Here is a 16641-nt window from a genome sequence, read left to right on the forward strand (position 1 = left end):
ATAACTAATGAGGAGGTATTGAATAGAATTGGAGAGAAGAGGAGCTTGTGGCACAACTTGACTAGAAGAAGGGATCGGTTGGTAGGACATGTCCTGAGACATCAAGGGATCACCAATTTAGTATTGGAGGGCAACATGGTGGGTAAAAACTGTAGAGGGAGATCAAGAGATGAATACACTAAGCAGATTCAGAAGGATGTAGGTTGCAGTAGGTACTGGGAAAGGAGTCTCAGGACTGAAGACCACAACAACAACACTATGTGGAATATAGAGATGAGTTACTACTAATGTATATGGGCAGATACTTCATAAATCTCTGTACACTGTTCTACACTGCTGGAGGATAAATTGATTCTTAGCCACCCTGTATAGCAGTTGTTGTTTTCTCCTGGAAAACGATCCTTGCTTTTCTGTTTACAGACAGACTGTACCTCCCCAGCATATACTGTCCAGTTTTCTTGTAGAGCACACAAAATAACTTCACTCAGCTCATATTTGTATGTTGGAGTTATTTTCTGTTTATTGAGTACTTATTTGCAGTTGTTAAGTGAGCCGTTATGAAAAACAGCTCTGCAGTTGGAGCCGTCAGCTGTCTGCCATAATGAAGAACCTGTGACCCAGTGTAACATTGTGCTAATGTGTACAGGGTGGTTATAACTAAACTTTCACTACTTGAGAGGGCCTCCATGAAAAATGAGGAATTGTTGGACAGTGAAACTCTGTGGAAATATTTGTGAAGACATGCAGAAGAAAAATAATGAATAAATCATTGAAAGAAGCACATTTGTTAACTGTATACCATGTTCACGTTTCAAGTTACAAACATTACTCAATGTGATGACTGCATCCATGACAGCCTGGAGCACAGTAGAGATTGCTCTGTTGTTGTTTGAAACATCTCAGGTGGTATGTTGGCTACCTTCCATCCATCCTCATAGTCAACCTCTAACATTTGTTAGTGTTCCATTGGCAAATGCTGTCCTTCAAATAACTGCACAGCCAGAAATCATATGGGTTCAAATCTGGTGATCTTGTGGGCCACGCAGTTTGGGGCAACCCAGCCATTGATGCAGTTTTCTCCGAATTGGTTACAGAGTAAGTGAGTGACCTCATGCGCATTGTGAGAGGGAGCTATATTGTGCATCATAGCATCTTGTCTCCCATACAGTAGGGTTAAGCAGATCACAGTAAAGTGTGCTGTTCATGCTGCATGTCCTTGGTCCTCAGGATCTGAGTTCCTCAACGAAAATTGGACCAATCAGGAACTGTACCATGAAGCCACACCACTCCGTGATGCATTAACTACTGGAGTGGAACTTCATGAATGTTTGTTGGTGCAGATGATCCCCAAGTGTGACAGTTGTGTGTGTTCACTGCCCCAGTGAGTGTAAGGACTGCATAAAATGTTCCAAGGCCACACGTCATCAGTTTCAACCCTTGCAAAAAATCTAGGAGCAAAGTCTATTTGAATGTCTGTATCATGCGGTAAATTTTGCTGACTATTGTGAAGTTCATATGCATACCACTTCACAGTTGTTTACAGCATTTTTTGAACAGTGGACCATAAAATGTTCAGCTGTCATGACACAGCTCATGTGCAGTTTGAAGATTGCACATTGCTTGCAACATTCTCAGCCATGGCAACAGTAACTTCTTCTGCATGTCTCCACAAATATTTACACAGAGTTTCACTGTCCAACAATTCCTCATTTTTCATGGAGACCCTCTCAAGTAGTGAAAGTTTAGTTATAACCACCCTGTACACATTAGCATAATGTTACACTGGGTCACAGGTTCTTTAGCATGGTAGACAGCTGACAGTTCCAACTGCTGAGCTGTTTTCCATAATGGCCCTCTTAGCAACTGCAAATAAGTACTCAATAAACTGAAAATAACTCCAACTTACAAATATGAGCTGACTGGAATTATTTTGTGTGGTCTACAAAAGAACTGGACAGTATATGCTGGGGAGGTACAGTCTGTCTGTAAACAGAAAAGCAAGGATTGTTTCCCAGGAGTACACAATAACTGCTATACAGGATGACTAAGAATCAATTTATCCTCCAGCAGTGTAGGACAGTGTGCAGAGATTTATGTAGGATCTGCCCATATACATTAGTAGTAACTCATCTCTATATTCTACATAGTGTTAACACACTTCATTTAAAATGAATAGCTTTACTTTGAATGTTTGGAGCCATAAGCAAACTAATGCAGAAACAATAATATTAATGTTATATGTTCTATCTCATTCTGAAGATTCAGTAATTAAGGTGCCTCGTGATTCCACAACTACTGAAAAAGATTATGATATACACTTTCCCAAAACTGTCAGCTCTAAAGAGTAAATACTGTGGTTTATTACACACACATTGATACTACTGATTGGAGATTTTAAGTCCTCTGTTAACACATGATCAGTATGCAAAATGGTCATACTGATTGCAGGCTCTGAGAGTAAGAAACATTCATATCTACATCTACATCCATACTCCGCGAGCCACCTGACAGTGTGTGGCGAAAGGTACCTTGAGTACCACTATCGGTTCTCCCTTCTATTCCAGTCTCGTATTGTTCGTGCAAAGGAGGATTGTCGGCATGCCTCTGTGTGGGCTCTAATCTCTCTGATTTTATTCTCATGGTCTCTTCGCGAGATATACGTAGGAGGGAGCAATATACTGCTTGACCCCTCGGTGAAGGTATGTTCTCGAAACTTCAACAAAAGTCCGTACCGAGCTACTGAGTGTCTCTCCTGCAGAGTCTTCCACTGGAGTTCATCTATCATCTCCGTAACGCTTTCGCGATTACTAAATGATCCTGTAATGAAGCACACTGCTCTCCGTTGGATCTTCTCTATCTCTTTTATCAACCCTATCTGGTACCGGATCCCACACTGCTGAGCAGTATTCAAGCAGTGGGTAAGCAAGCGTACTGTGACCTACTTCCTTTGTTTTCAGATTGCATTTCCTTAGGATTCTTCCAATGAATCTCAGTCTGGCATCTGCTTTACCAACGATCAACTTTATATTATCGTTCCATTTTAAATGACTCCTTATGCGTACTCCCAGATAATTTATAGAATTAACTGCTTCCAGTTGCTGACCTGCTATATTGTAGCTACATGATAAGGGATCTTCCTTTCTATGTATTTGCAGCATGTTACACTTGTCTACATTGAGATTCAATTGCCATTCCCTGCACCAAGTGTCAATTCGCTGCAGATCCTCCTGCATTTCAGTACAATTTTCCATTGTTATAACCTCTCGGTATACCACAGAATCATCCGCAAAAAGCCTCAGTGAACTTCCAATGTCATCCACAAGGTCATTTGTGTATATTGTGAATAGCAATGGTCCTACGACACTCCCCTGCGGCACACCTGAAATCACTCTTACTTCGGAAGACTTCTCTCCATTGAGAATGACATGCTGCATTCTGTTATCTAGGAACTCTTCAATCCAATCACACAATTGGTCTGATAGTCCATATGCTCTTACTTTGTTCATTAAACGACTGTGGGGGAACTGTATCGAACGCCTTGCGGAAGTCAAGAAACACGGCATCTACCTGTGAACCCGTGTCTATGGCTCTCTGAGTCTCGTGTACGAATAGCGCGAGCTGGGTTTCACACGACCGTCTTTTTCAAAACCCATGCGGATTCCTACAGAGTAGATTTCTAGTCTCCAGAAAACTCATTATACTCGAACGTAATACGTGTTCAAAAATTCTACAACTGATTGACGTTAGAGATATAGGTCTATAGTTCTGCACATCTGTTCGACGTCCCTTCTTGAAAACGGGGATGACCTGTGCCCTTTTCCAATCCTTTGGAATGCTACGCTCTTCTAGAGACCTACGGTACACTGCTGCAAGAAGGGGGGGGGGGGCGGGCCAAGTTCCTTCTGCGTACTCTGTGTAAAATGGAACTGGTATCCCATCAGGTCCAATGGCCTTTCCTCTTTTGAGCGATTTTAATTGTTTCTCTATCCCTCTGTTGTCTGTATCCAAGCTGAGACTGTTGTGACCAGAGCTTTCTCAAAGCTTAGCATTCCCCTCCTCACTCAACAAAATCTTCAGGCTCTGGCAGTATTTATATATTTGAGTGTTGTGGTGCAATTGGCTATTGGCCTCTCCCAGTAACAGTTTCCAAATTGTCAGTTAATTCGAACTTCTGAATCATGTTCTTCAACCTCAGTTTGGAAAGAGCATCTTTCCGTACTCCTTTAACGCATCGATAATTGCGAAGAGCTGTTGTTTTTATGAAATAGCCTTACGAATAAAGCCCTGCTGACCTGAACAACATCCATGTTGACTGTCTGCAGCTGTAATGCACACTGATGCCCATGTTTCACCCCTATGTCATCATACCAGTACCAGCATCTAGCAGCAAGTCATAACATTAACGTTACTGACAATGCTAATCCTTTAGTGTGCAGTCTGAATATCATTCCTGTAAAGTTGAGTGCCCTTATGATAAATAGTTTTCTGTCTTCACTGGCGCAAGTAGCAAAAATTTTAATTATAACAACCCGGTATTTGTCAGTGTCAGTTTCATTTCCCCCACTATCAGTGGCTGAAATACTCTTCACAGCATGAGGTGTATCAAATGCATAATCCCAGCCTTGTCACTCCCAACATCTGAACAGGCCCAGTGACACAAATTGGCTCCCTCTGGAACAGAAATAGGTTACCTAGGTGTTCTGGAACGGCAGGTATTTGAAAGTCAAGCAATTCATTACAGCAGATTATTGTTCTAGACTGAACACAATCAGTCCAGTTCTAAAATACATCTTCACACTCACCTTGCAAGATATACTGTGGGTATATGGTAAGTGTCTTCACTGAGAGCAGTCCACTCTAAAAGTGCTAGCAATTCCTGAGTAGAAGTGATTTGTGTGGTCTACCAACAGCACAGTTAATAGTAGGGGAAGTGCAGTAATTTTCTGATCATTCAAGTGACAACAGCACAGCTACACAGCTTTACACTCCACTGTCAATAATAGACAGCAACAAGGTGACACATTTATCAGTGTAGTCCCTTTCCTGCCATCACTGCATACATCACTGACAACATCACATTTCTCAGCCATTATTCATAGGAATGTATTTTGCACAAAATCTGATGTAACAACTGGAAACAAGTACTCAGTAAACTGAAAATAACGTAAGTATATAAACACGACCTCGACAAGTTATTTTGGCTACTCACATATGAGAACTAGGCAGGAAATGATGGCGATGTATGTTGCAGTGCTTGTAGTGGGAGGTGGGTTGGGGGGTGGGGGGGGTGGTGCCTTTCCTGGAAGAGTGCTACAACTGCTGTACAGGTTGACTATGATTCAGTTTTCCCTTGAACAGTGTAGAACAGTGTGCAGAGATTTCTGTAGTCAGTCCATACGTGTTTCTTGCAATAATATTATTAGTAATTCATCTCTGTATTCCATGTAGTGGTAATGCACTTTTTTGGTCTTTGTTGATTGGGTTAGTTATACACTTACTGCGCAGTAACTTATAGACAGCAGATGTAGCCAGTTTTAATAAAGAGAGATAGTAATTCCCATGGCACAGAATGAAGCAAAACAGATCATTTTTTTATTACTTGTACTTAACATCTGTAAATGTAATGCTGCCACTGAAATAATGTTATTGCTGTTTTCCAGGTATTACCTCAGTCGTTTCAAGGATGCCTACAGGCAGGCTACCATAGATATGATGTTGGGTAAGTGTAGAGTGTAATAATTTTATAAAGCTTTGAAGCTGAATAATAAGTTTTCTTATCTGTTAGTGACGCTCTCTACAAGCAAGTGAAAGAATTTTGGTTTCGTTATTTGAACTGGAAGGTTAGTAAAGTCATTTGAGCCCTTTTATAACTGTTGCATGACTATTATAGTAATTCATCATTAACAGTGGCCCAGCATACACATAAGGAGCTGGTGTACTTAGTATAAGCTATAACACTGGTTGACTGTTATGATTCAGAGGTAGTTCATAATCTAGAAATAGATAATTGCACAATGCAGAGACCCTTCCATGTGTGATCTCAGCAGCTACAAACTTTTATGCTCAGTACAACCACATTCTTCCAGAGTCCATCCAGCAGACTGATGCAGCCCAGTAATTCTCAGATCCCTGTTACAGGGAGTTAATTTAACCACTGTTTTTTTGGAATTTTTCAGTGTAATTCAAACAAGAATTGGTTTTTATATTTGGATAGCAAATTTTGTTTTTATTTGGATTAAAACTATAAAACTATTTCAAAATGAAGTGTATAAATTGTCAATGTGTACAACTCCCAATGTTTCGGCCACTGTTGCAAATGGCCCTCCTCAGAGTCCTTCTTCTTCTTCTTCTTCCTCTCTCTCTCTCTCTCTCTCTCTCTGCTGAATGACAAAAGTTTGGTTCTTATATGTGATATACTGACACAAGAGGCTGTTATCGAACTCTGATAGACTATTGAGGGAGTGGAGGAGGGGTGTTAAATATTCTTTATTGGTGTTTTCATTATTTTGTTTCATTGGTGGAAATAGATGTTCTTGATTGGTATTTGTTTTATTGCTTGCCAGTGATGAAAGCAGGTGAATTGGAAACACTGCCTAGTACCAGCTGAGGTGTGCCAGTACCCTGTGTACTTGTGGCCACTGTGCTCTCTCTCTTTTGTGTGTGTGTGTGTGTGTGTGTGTGTGTGTGTGTGTGTGTGTTTTTTTTTTCACGTGAGCTGCCATTCCATAGTGCTGTTACTGGTTGAATTGAATTGAATTGAATTTTATTTGATCCTGTAAGATTACATCATGTACAGTAAATGTACGTGTAATATAGGACATGTCAAAGTATTAAAATTCTTTATCAATTATTTTTCTACACCTTTAGCTTACATTTTTACATCACTGATAATGAGTAACAATATATACAAATTTAATGGCATAAGTATTCTGCAACACTGTAAAACTCTTTTTCAATGAGATAGTCTTTAAGTTTCTTTGTAAATTCATTGTGAAGTACACTATCTTGCAAGGTTTTGGGCAGACTTCTTAGTAGTCTGATACCAGAGTACTGGGGTCCTTTTTCTAGCATTGCCAGTCGGTGGGGTATGCTCCGTACTTCATTCTTCTTTCTTGTATTGTGGGTGTGTACACTAGCATTTGTAATCCAGTCCTCACTACCTTTTGTGATGTACATTATTGTTTTGTATATATATAATGATGAAAAAGTTAAGATACCTAAATTCTTGAAACAGTTTCTGCATGTTTCAGAGGTCTTTCTTCTTAAAATGGTCCTAATTGCTTTTTTTTGTAATGTGAACACTCGTTTTGTCTCTTGTTTGTTTGAGTTTCCCCACACCGTCACTCCATACTGTATGTATGGTTCGAAAAGTCCATGATACACTGTACACAGAAGGTTCTTGTCTGAATACTGTGATAGCTGCATCATTAAGAATATGACAGAGCTCAGTTTCTTACAGACATTATTAATATGTTTTTTCCATTTCAGTTCATTATCCACAAGAATACCTAAGAATCTAGCAGATTCTACTTCTTCCAGCCTTGTTCCGTCAACCTCTAAATCCATGTCTACAGCCTTTTCCTTGTTTTTAAACACTGCATACATAGTCTTTTTTAGATTTATAACCAGTTCATTTTCCAACAGCCATTGAGCTGTGACATTTGCAGATATGTATGCTCTTCTCTCAAGCTGTTCCATATTTTGGTCACTATTTAGTATTGTCATGTCATCAGCATACAATATTTTCTTTTCTTCCTCCTCAACACCTATATCATTAACAAATACATTAAATAACAATGGCCCCATTACCGAACCCTGCGGCACTCCATATTTGATGGATTGGGTTTCTGATTGGTATGAGTTTCCTAATGATACATACTGCTTGCGGTTGCACAAGTATGATTTTATCCATTCACCTGGTTGCCCCCGAATGCCATAGTTGCTTAATTTTTGTATCAGCATTTCATGGTCAATGGTGTCAAATGCCTTTGAAAGATCCAGAAACATTGCAGAGACAACCTTTTTCTCATCTAAGGACTGTAAAATGTATTCTGTTAGACTGACAATTGCTGATTCTGTAGATTTACCCTTTCTGAAACCATGTTGTGAGGTCATGAGAATGTTATGTTTGTCCAAATAGTTAACTAATCTGGTATACATAAGCATTTCTATGATTTTTGAGAAACCTGATATCAGTGAAACTGGTCTGTAGTTGTTGGGATCATCCTTACACCCTTTCTTGTACACTGGCACTACCTTCGTTATCTTCAGTTTTTCTGGAAAAATTGCATCTCTGAAAGAACAGTTTGCTATGTTCAGCAGTGGTGTTATTATCTCCTCACATACCAGCTTTATTACATGATTTGATATTTCATCATCACCAGCTGATTTCTTGGACTTCAGTTTCTGTATAGTTTTCCGCAATTCATCTTCCGTGACTGGTCTTAAGAACATAGTACTGCATGATCTTCTTGGTACCTTAATACCCTTCTGTTTTTGACTATTTCTTTCCAATTTTAGGTTTTCTACTACACTGATATAGTTATTATTCAGTATGTTTGCTATTTCCATACCATCTGTGACCACTGTGTTGTCTACTTTAATTGACCTAATACCTTCTTCTTTGTTTGACCCATCTTTTTCCTTTCTTTCAGCATTGATTGCCTTCCAAGCTGCCTTTGCCTTGTTTTTTGAGTTCGCTATAGTGGTGTCAATTGCTCTTGCTTTCGCTTCTCTTATTGTTTTTCTATACTTCTTTTTTAACATTTTATAGTTTTCAGCTTCGCCCATCCGTCTCACATCCTGAAGCTTCCTTCGCTGTTCTAGTATTTCACTCGTAATCCACTGTGTTTGATCTTGATGCCTTTCTTGTCTCTTTACTTTGGGAAATGCTACATTAAAATGGTACTTAATTGTTGAAATAAATGCATCATATTTTTCATTTACACTCTGGGCCTGTAGGATTTCATTCCAGGTTTCCTTACTTAACATTGTTCTAAAGATGTTGATATTTTGTTCACTGATGATCCTAATTTCTTTGGTTGTTTGTTTTGGTTCTGATACTGTGTCATTACTTCTGCAAAAGCTGATTAGTTGTCCATGATGATCAGATATTTCTGTCTGAACTACATGTGACTCATAGTTACACATATTAGTAATTATGTTGTCAATAATTGTCTCACTTTGTGAAGTCACTCTTGTTGGTGCAGTTATTGTCACTTTCATGTTATGCTGTATTAACAATTCTTCAAAATCCTGTCTTATTTTTGTGTCTTTTCCCATGTCAATGTTGAAGTCTCCACATATAATAAGATTTCTCTTCATATTCATTCTCAATAAGCTAGCAACTTTTTTTAGAAAGATGCTAATATTGCCACATGGTGACCTGTACACACAAAACACTCTAAAATCTTCTGCCACTATACCAGTAACTTCAAAGTCTTTTTCTCTAGCTATGGGAAATGTAGCAGCTTCACTGTTTACATTCTTTGAAAGAGTACCTGTTTTAATATATATACAAACGCCACCACCCTTATATTTAGATCTGCAGAAGTAACTAGCTAGTTTGTAGTCCTTTACTGCCACATTATGTATTTTACTTTCAGTTAGTCCATGTTCACTTATGCATAATATGTCTGGTCTTACTTCACTCAGGAGTACTTCTGCTTCTAATTTTTTGTTACCAAAGTATTGTATATTTTGATGAAGTACTTTTATGTAATTTTTATTTTGTTGGTTTACATGTTGTGAGCTGTATTCTGGGGCAAATTCTTTAGTATCGTCTTTTTTTGTATGGTGCTTATAATTTTCTTTTCCAGCTGGAGTGTATGATTTTTCATCCCCTTCAGGCCATATTAGTTTCCCTTGCATCTAATGATTTTGCAGACATCTGCAAACATTCTGCTGAACGTTACAGACCCCAGTCTATTTAAATGCAAGCCATCCTTCGCTAGTGAGTTTTTACATAGGAATTTGTTTGGGTCTATAAAAATTGCCCCAAGACGATCACATTGTTCTTTAAGAGCACAGTTTATTTTGGCGATATATTTTTCACTCACCGACCTTCTGTTTATGATTCCGCTAAGTATCAGACGAGATCCTGCATACATATTTCTTGCAGTACGAATCATGTTTCTTGTTTCGCTTGCCATTTCTTCCTCACTGCTGCTCCTTAACGAATTCGTCCCAACATGTATAAACACCCCATTATAGTTATGTCTGGTTTCAGAATCTGGTTCTGTAGTATCTTGTCTTGCATTTACCATATTTTTAAAATGTTTACCGAGTTGATGCGTTCTAATGCCAGGTCGTACGTCGATCTTGCAATTGGGGACAGCGATATTCTTCAGCAGCGAATCGCCAATTATTAAAAAGTCATTTTCCTTTTGTTGCGTATCTGTCGCCTTGTTTTTCCTTTTGCTGTATGTCACCACCTTCCATTTATATTTATCTTCCGGTTTTTGGCTTACTGAGTTTACCGAGACATCAACGGGAACACTTGAAATGTTGTTTTTAAAGTACGATCGGTCATTCGTATTTTCGCGATCTTCTTGCTTTTCCGTTTGATGGCTTTTACACACACAGGACTTCTTTTCTTGTATTAATGTATCGTTTTCTTTCTTGATGGTTGAAAGTTCGGTTTTTAATGCCTCAATGTCACTTCGTAGTAACTTTATAATTTCGTTTTTTGTATCAACTGCACTTACAAGATCGGCCGTTTCGTCACGTAAACAACCGTGACATGTCCACGGAAAATCATCGCTGACGAACTTTAGATTTACTTTCGCGCACTTTTCGTGTAACCAGAAGTTGCATTTGATACACAGAATACCCTTCATCACACGCTTTTTACATTCTCTACACGAAGAACTGTTCATTTTTTGCCTTTTTAACGACAGAGAAGCGTCACTACACTTTCCTATCGGCGCCATCTTAAAGGTGCCGGCCGAGATGCGAGACGTTGGTACCTGTCTCTTCTACTCTTGTTGGTGGGTCACGTGGCTGTATCTATCGCCTCTCTAATCTTTCCCATGAAGGTAAGAGTCAGTTTTGCCAGTATACAGGCTTCTCAAAATTCTACCTGTTTGCTGCATTCACCCTGGTGTTCTGTCACTGCTGATTTGGTGGTTTATGAAATAAGGTGCGAGTATGGGCTAATATATGCAGGTGAGATGGGGCGACTGATCAGCGCATGGGTATTTGAACACAAAAGAGGTATCCGACTAAAACAGTGCACCAGGCCAGTAGTGGCAGAACACCAGGATGAGTGTGGCAAACAGATAGAATTTCGAGAAGCCTGTTTATTGGTGAAACAGCATCTTACCTCCAGGAGGAGGATTAGAGAGGTGATACAAATAGCCAAGCAACCCGCTAACATGAATAGAGAGGGTGGGTACCAACTTTTGGAACCTAGGCTGCCAACAGCTACAGGACTACAGAGTGGCAGCTCAAGTGAAGCAACATACATAGGTACATGGGAGACTGTAGCAGCTACAGGTACACAGAGTACTGGCACACCTCAGTCGGCACTAGACAGCAACTAAACAGTGCTTTGTCATAATTGCTGTCCATTTCCCATTCACTTATTTGAACCAGTGGCAAGCAATAAAGCAAATGCCAATGAAGAACATTTAATGGACAACATGATCATGGACAAAGAAAATATGTTATTGGCAGTTACAATGACTGTGGACGCCTATGGTTACATCTATATATTGCTTTTAAAAGGTTCATAAATCTTCATTTAATAAATTTCTGAACATTATACCTTGCTTTTTAATTATTTCTTCTCTGCCTCTTAAGAGTCTATGATCACTTGAAATTTTAATGTAGTCTAGGATTGTCACATTCTGTACAGTAATGTTTGATGAACTAGTCAGATTGAACTTATCCATTATGGATGATTAAGAGCCTGTGAGACTGTTCTGAATATGAATACAGAAAGCTGCAAATGATCAATTTTCATAATGTTTCTTTATTCCCATAAACTAGTTTCCAAGCCGGTCTAGGCTCATTTTTGTATTGGGTACCCAGAAGTTATTTTTGTAACTTTGTACTGGGCACTGACTTGTGAAAATGTAGACTGCATTGTATTTAGTATCCATCTGGTAACTTCCATTTTAATTGCTTATTTATTACAGTTCCACCAGAATTACTGATAGCCTTGGGAGAACCAGCCATGACAAACCTATTGCATCTTTGTGCAAGGCGTATGAGACAGGTGAAATGCCCTCAGACTTCAAGTATAATGTAGTAATTACAATTAAAAAAAAAAAAAAAAAAAAAAACAAAACAAACAAAAAAAAAAAAAAACAACCAGTTGCTGACAAGTGTGAAAATTACCAAATTATCAGTTTAATAACTCATAGTCATAATGACTTTTTCCCTGACAGTCTTGGAGATATTAGCAAAGAGTATGGAGAAATGGTTTATCTGTACATGATAGAAATAGACTCACGTTATCAAGGCAGATGGGATGAAGGGATGATGGCTGACTACTGTTGGTCTCTAAAAACAGATAATGTGGGCCTACAGCATAGAAGAAAATCTGTAAGACAAAATTTCAATGTGAAGAGGAAGTGGTACTGCAAAAAGTGCAGTGTCTCTGTAAGACTTGGAATATGTTGAACTTAAGTAGTGATTAGGTCTATGAACAAATAAGTGCTGTATGATTTTATTTACTGCATACATTTGTAAACAGTTCAAAGTTACTAGTACAGCTGCAAGTGTCTTTTAATATTTTGATATTGTATAAATGTGACAATCCTTTATAGTGTTATTACGGTTTTCTCATAAGTGATAGCCAATATCTGGCTTAACATTCTTCAACAGAGACCAGTAATTAATAAACATTGTCTTTCGGGATTAAAAGCCTTGAATAAAAATTTAATTTCGCAGCCCTATGTTATTAGCAGTGGGACTACGGGCATGTACACCTATAGCCCGTCTTCCACTCACACCACACTGTCAATATGCGCAGCTCGACTGGTGCCATCAGAGGATCAGTTGGAAGATGGAATGGTGCTCCGTAGTTTTCACTGATGAAAGCAAATTCTGCCTGCATGCAAGTGATGGTCATTTGTGCATTTGACATAGACCTGGTGAATGCTGTCTCATAGAGTGCATTCGTCCAAGACACACTGACCCCAACCCAGGCCTTATGGTGTGGGGGTGTGACTGCAACTCCTCTTCACCTTTGGGGTTTCTTGAGAGGATGCTAACCAGAGCTCAGTATATGCAGAATGTTGTTAGACATCTTCTTTCCCCATTCTTGGGACAGGAAGTTGATGTGTTATGCCAACAGGATAATTCTTGCACACACTGCCTGTGAAACTCAACGTGCTCTGCAGTACATGCAGCAACTTCCCTGGCCAGCACAATTTCCAGGCTTGTCTCCAGTTGAGCTCATTCAGGATAGGATGGGGTGCCAAGTGATTCGTGTGACTCATCAACCAACAACTCTTCAGAACTACATGAACTGGTGAAGCAGGTGTGGCATAACGTATCCCAAAACAGTATGTGCCATCTGTACAATCAACTGGATGCCAGAGTCAGTGCCTCCATTGCTGTTTGTTGAGGCTACACCACGCACAGGTGTTTCAGCGTGGGTCGATACCTGGTACCTCAGAACCACTGTACCTCAGAACCACCTGTAAATGTAATCATTTCATGTACTCCATATGGACTGTTGAAACAATAAATCTTGAGTGAACTGGAAACCTCTAAAAGGATGTACTATTTTTTTCCAGCAGTATTTGTGTTTCCATCTGCTACCTTTTGATGAACAGACTTCTTATCTATCCAGTTATATTACATCAACATAACAAAGATAAACTGTCATTGCTGTCAGTGTCATCCCTGTGGGGGCTGAAAAATTTTAACTTAGCCCTTGCATAAACATAAATTCTGTTCATTTTCACACCCAAATTGTTTTTCAGGACCAAACGCTTCTTGCAGTCAAATAACATTCTGTGAAATATTGCATTCATGTTTCAAATTAAAACAAAGCACTGGTGAACAGGAACACTATTTTTAGTTGTATGTTGTGAGTTTTGTTTATTTACTTAATTTTTAGAGCAGTTCTCAATTAGTAGAAATTCTTTGATAGAATCTTTTGCCAGGTCCACCACGAGAAACCATGAGGCTACAATAAATTGTAATATATATGGTATCAATTTACAATGATAGAAAATTTATGCATTTACAAATGACTTTTTCAGGTAACATTGTGTCAGATGATGTATTCTCTCAAGAGAAGGCTGTTGATGAAGAAGATGTAGCCTTAACAGCTGAGCATGTGAAATTGCTCATTGAAGATTGTAAAAAAATGTTAATAAGTGATTCTGAGATCATTCTTGGGGCATGGGGCCTTATAGACGCAGACCCAGTGTAGGTATATACTTCATATACTTTTGCTCTTTACATTTTCTTGTGAATTGTACTCTATGGCTTGCATTTGGGTTGCAGGTCAGGAGATCCTACAGAAACTGAAATGGATTCTATCTTGATCCTTACGCGGGACTCTTATTATGTTGCTGAGTAAGTTCTTTAAGTATGAATATTTTAGGTAAATAGAGAAATATGATCAGTGATAATTTACACGTAGTATACATATTTATGTAAATATATCTAAACACAAAGATGATGTGACTTACCAAACGAAAGCGCTGGCACGTCGATAGACACACAAACAAACACAAACATACACACAAAATACTATCTTTCGCAACCAACGGTTGCTTCGTCAGGAAAGAGGGAAGGAGAGGGAAAGACGAAAGGATTTGTGTTTTAAGGGAGAGGGGAAGGAGTCATTCCAATGCCGGGAGCGGAAAGACTTACCTTAGGGGGAAAAAAGGACGGGTATACACTCGCTCGCGCGCGCGCGCGCGCACACACACACACACACACACACACACACACACACACACACACACACACACACACATCCATCCACACATATACAGACACAAGCTTTGTGTCTGTATATGTGTGGATGGATATGTGTGTGTGTGTGTGTGTGTGTGTGTGTGTGTGTGTGTGTGTGTGTGTATACCTGTCCTTTTTTCCCCCTAAGGTAAGTCTTTCCGCTCCCGGGATTGGAATGACTCCTTCCCCTCTCCCTTAAAACCCAAGTCCTTTCGTCTTTCCCTCTCCTTCCCTCTTTCCTGACGAAGCAACCGTTGGTTGCGAAAGCTAGTATTTTGTGTGTATGTTTGTGTTTGTTTGTGTGTCTATCGACGTGCCAGCGCTTTCGTTTGGTAAGTCACATCATCATTGTTTTTAGATATATTTTTCCCATGTGGAATGTTTCCCTCTATTAACTCATATTTATGTAAATAATCAGACTGTCTATCAAGACTAGCTTAATACCTACTGCTTTGCTCATGAAGACTGTACAGGCAGCAGAAATTTTTGTTTTTTTGTGTTTGTTTACTCAAATTTTTATATTGTTCACAAATTGCAACATCTTCTAAGCTTTTCATGCTAATTAAGCCCATATAAGCATGGTATTTTCTGAATGTACTCCTGGCTGAAAAGTGATTCTGGTAACTGGAGGCCAAAGTTTTTGTTAGTCATGTCTTTTGTGTTCTTGTCAAGATATTTCCATGGCAACTTTCATCCCCGAGCAAATGTTTCTTCATATCTAGGCGAGAAGTGAAATAACATTTTTATAAATCTAGCTTTAAAATTCCTTCAATATAATGAAATATTTTTTAAAAATTTTCATCCCCTATTGGGTGCACTCTCTTAGGAATTGAATTTCCAGGAACACAAAACACTTACTTTTTTATTTCTGACAGAGAAGTCAAATACCGATTGTCATAGATGTAGCCTAAAAAATCCTTTAATACTTCTTTAGTAATTATTTATTTAAAAAAAACTTTCACCCTCTATTCTACCCTTTTGTAGTTGAGTTTCCAAAAATGCTGAAACACATTTTTTATTTTCTGGCTGAGAAACCAAACATCAGTTTCCATAGTTCAGGATTCGAAATTCCCTTAATAGTGACATACTGTCAAAAGACCTTTCCTCCCCCACTTTACCCCTTTAGTAGTGGACAATCCTTATTAAATAATGACTGCAGTATAAGATTGACACCTCCTCCAAACTTCAAGTTTCTATCCTTAGCTGTTTGGGCTGGGTGATGATGGGTCAGGGATTCAGTCTGACCCTGTTTCACCCCCATAGGGTTGAATTTCTGAAAACAGTGAAAAAATTTTTTTTGATTTCCAATTAAGAAGCCAAATTTAATTTTTCTTAGATTTAGCTTTAAAAATGTTTTCGTAATAAAGTATTTTCATGAAACATCTCATCCCCTATTTCACCTCCTTATGGTTCAATTTCCAAAAACAGTGAAACACACTTTTTTAAAAAATTTGTAACCAAGAAGTCGAATACCAATGTTCATAGATGTAGCTTTAAAAATACTGTATGATGTATTTTCAAAAAAAAAAAAAGCTTTCACCAACTATTTCAGCCCCAAAGAGCTAAATTTCCAAAAATGCTGAGACACATATTTCTTTATTTCTGACCAAGAAACATAATACCAATTTTCATAGGTGTAGCTTCAAAATTTATCCTTAATAGTGACATTTTTCAAACAAACCTTTCATCCTCTATTTTACCCTCTTAGGGTTGGAA

General features: G+C 38.7%; 1 protein-coding gene across 1 annotated transcript in view; it reads left to right on the top strand.

The window, feature by feature from the left end:
- The window catches only part of LOC124787735 (phosphatidylinositide phosphatase SAC2), a 391111-nt gene that overhangs the window by 242843 nt on the left and 131627 nt on the right, over positions 1 to 16641 (top strand). The window contains exons 10-12 of the mRNA XM_047254587.1: positions 5661 to 5719; positions 14220 to 14388; positions 14467 to 14538. Of these exons, the coding sequence (XP_047110543.1) occupies positions 5661 to 5719; positions 14220 to 14388; positions 14467 to 14538 (300 nt within the window). The remainder of the gene's footprint in view (positions 1 to 5660; positions 5720 to 14219; positions 14389 to 14466; positions 14539 to 16641) is intronic.

Source organism: Schistocerca piceifrons, chromosome 3 (assembly GCF_021461385.2).
Source record: "Schistocerca piceifrons isolate TAMUIC-IGC-003096 chromosome 3, iqSchPice1.1, whole genome shotgun sequence".
Classification (NCBI taxonomy): domain Eukaryota; kingdom Metazoa; phylum Arthropoda; class Insecta; order Orthoptera; family Acrididae; genus Schistocerca; species Schistocerca piceifrons.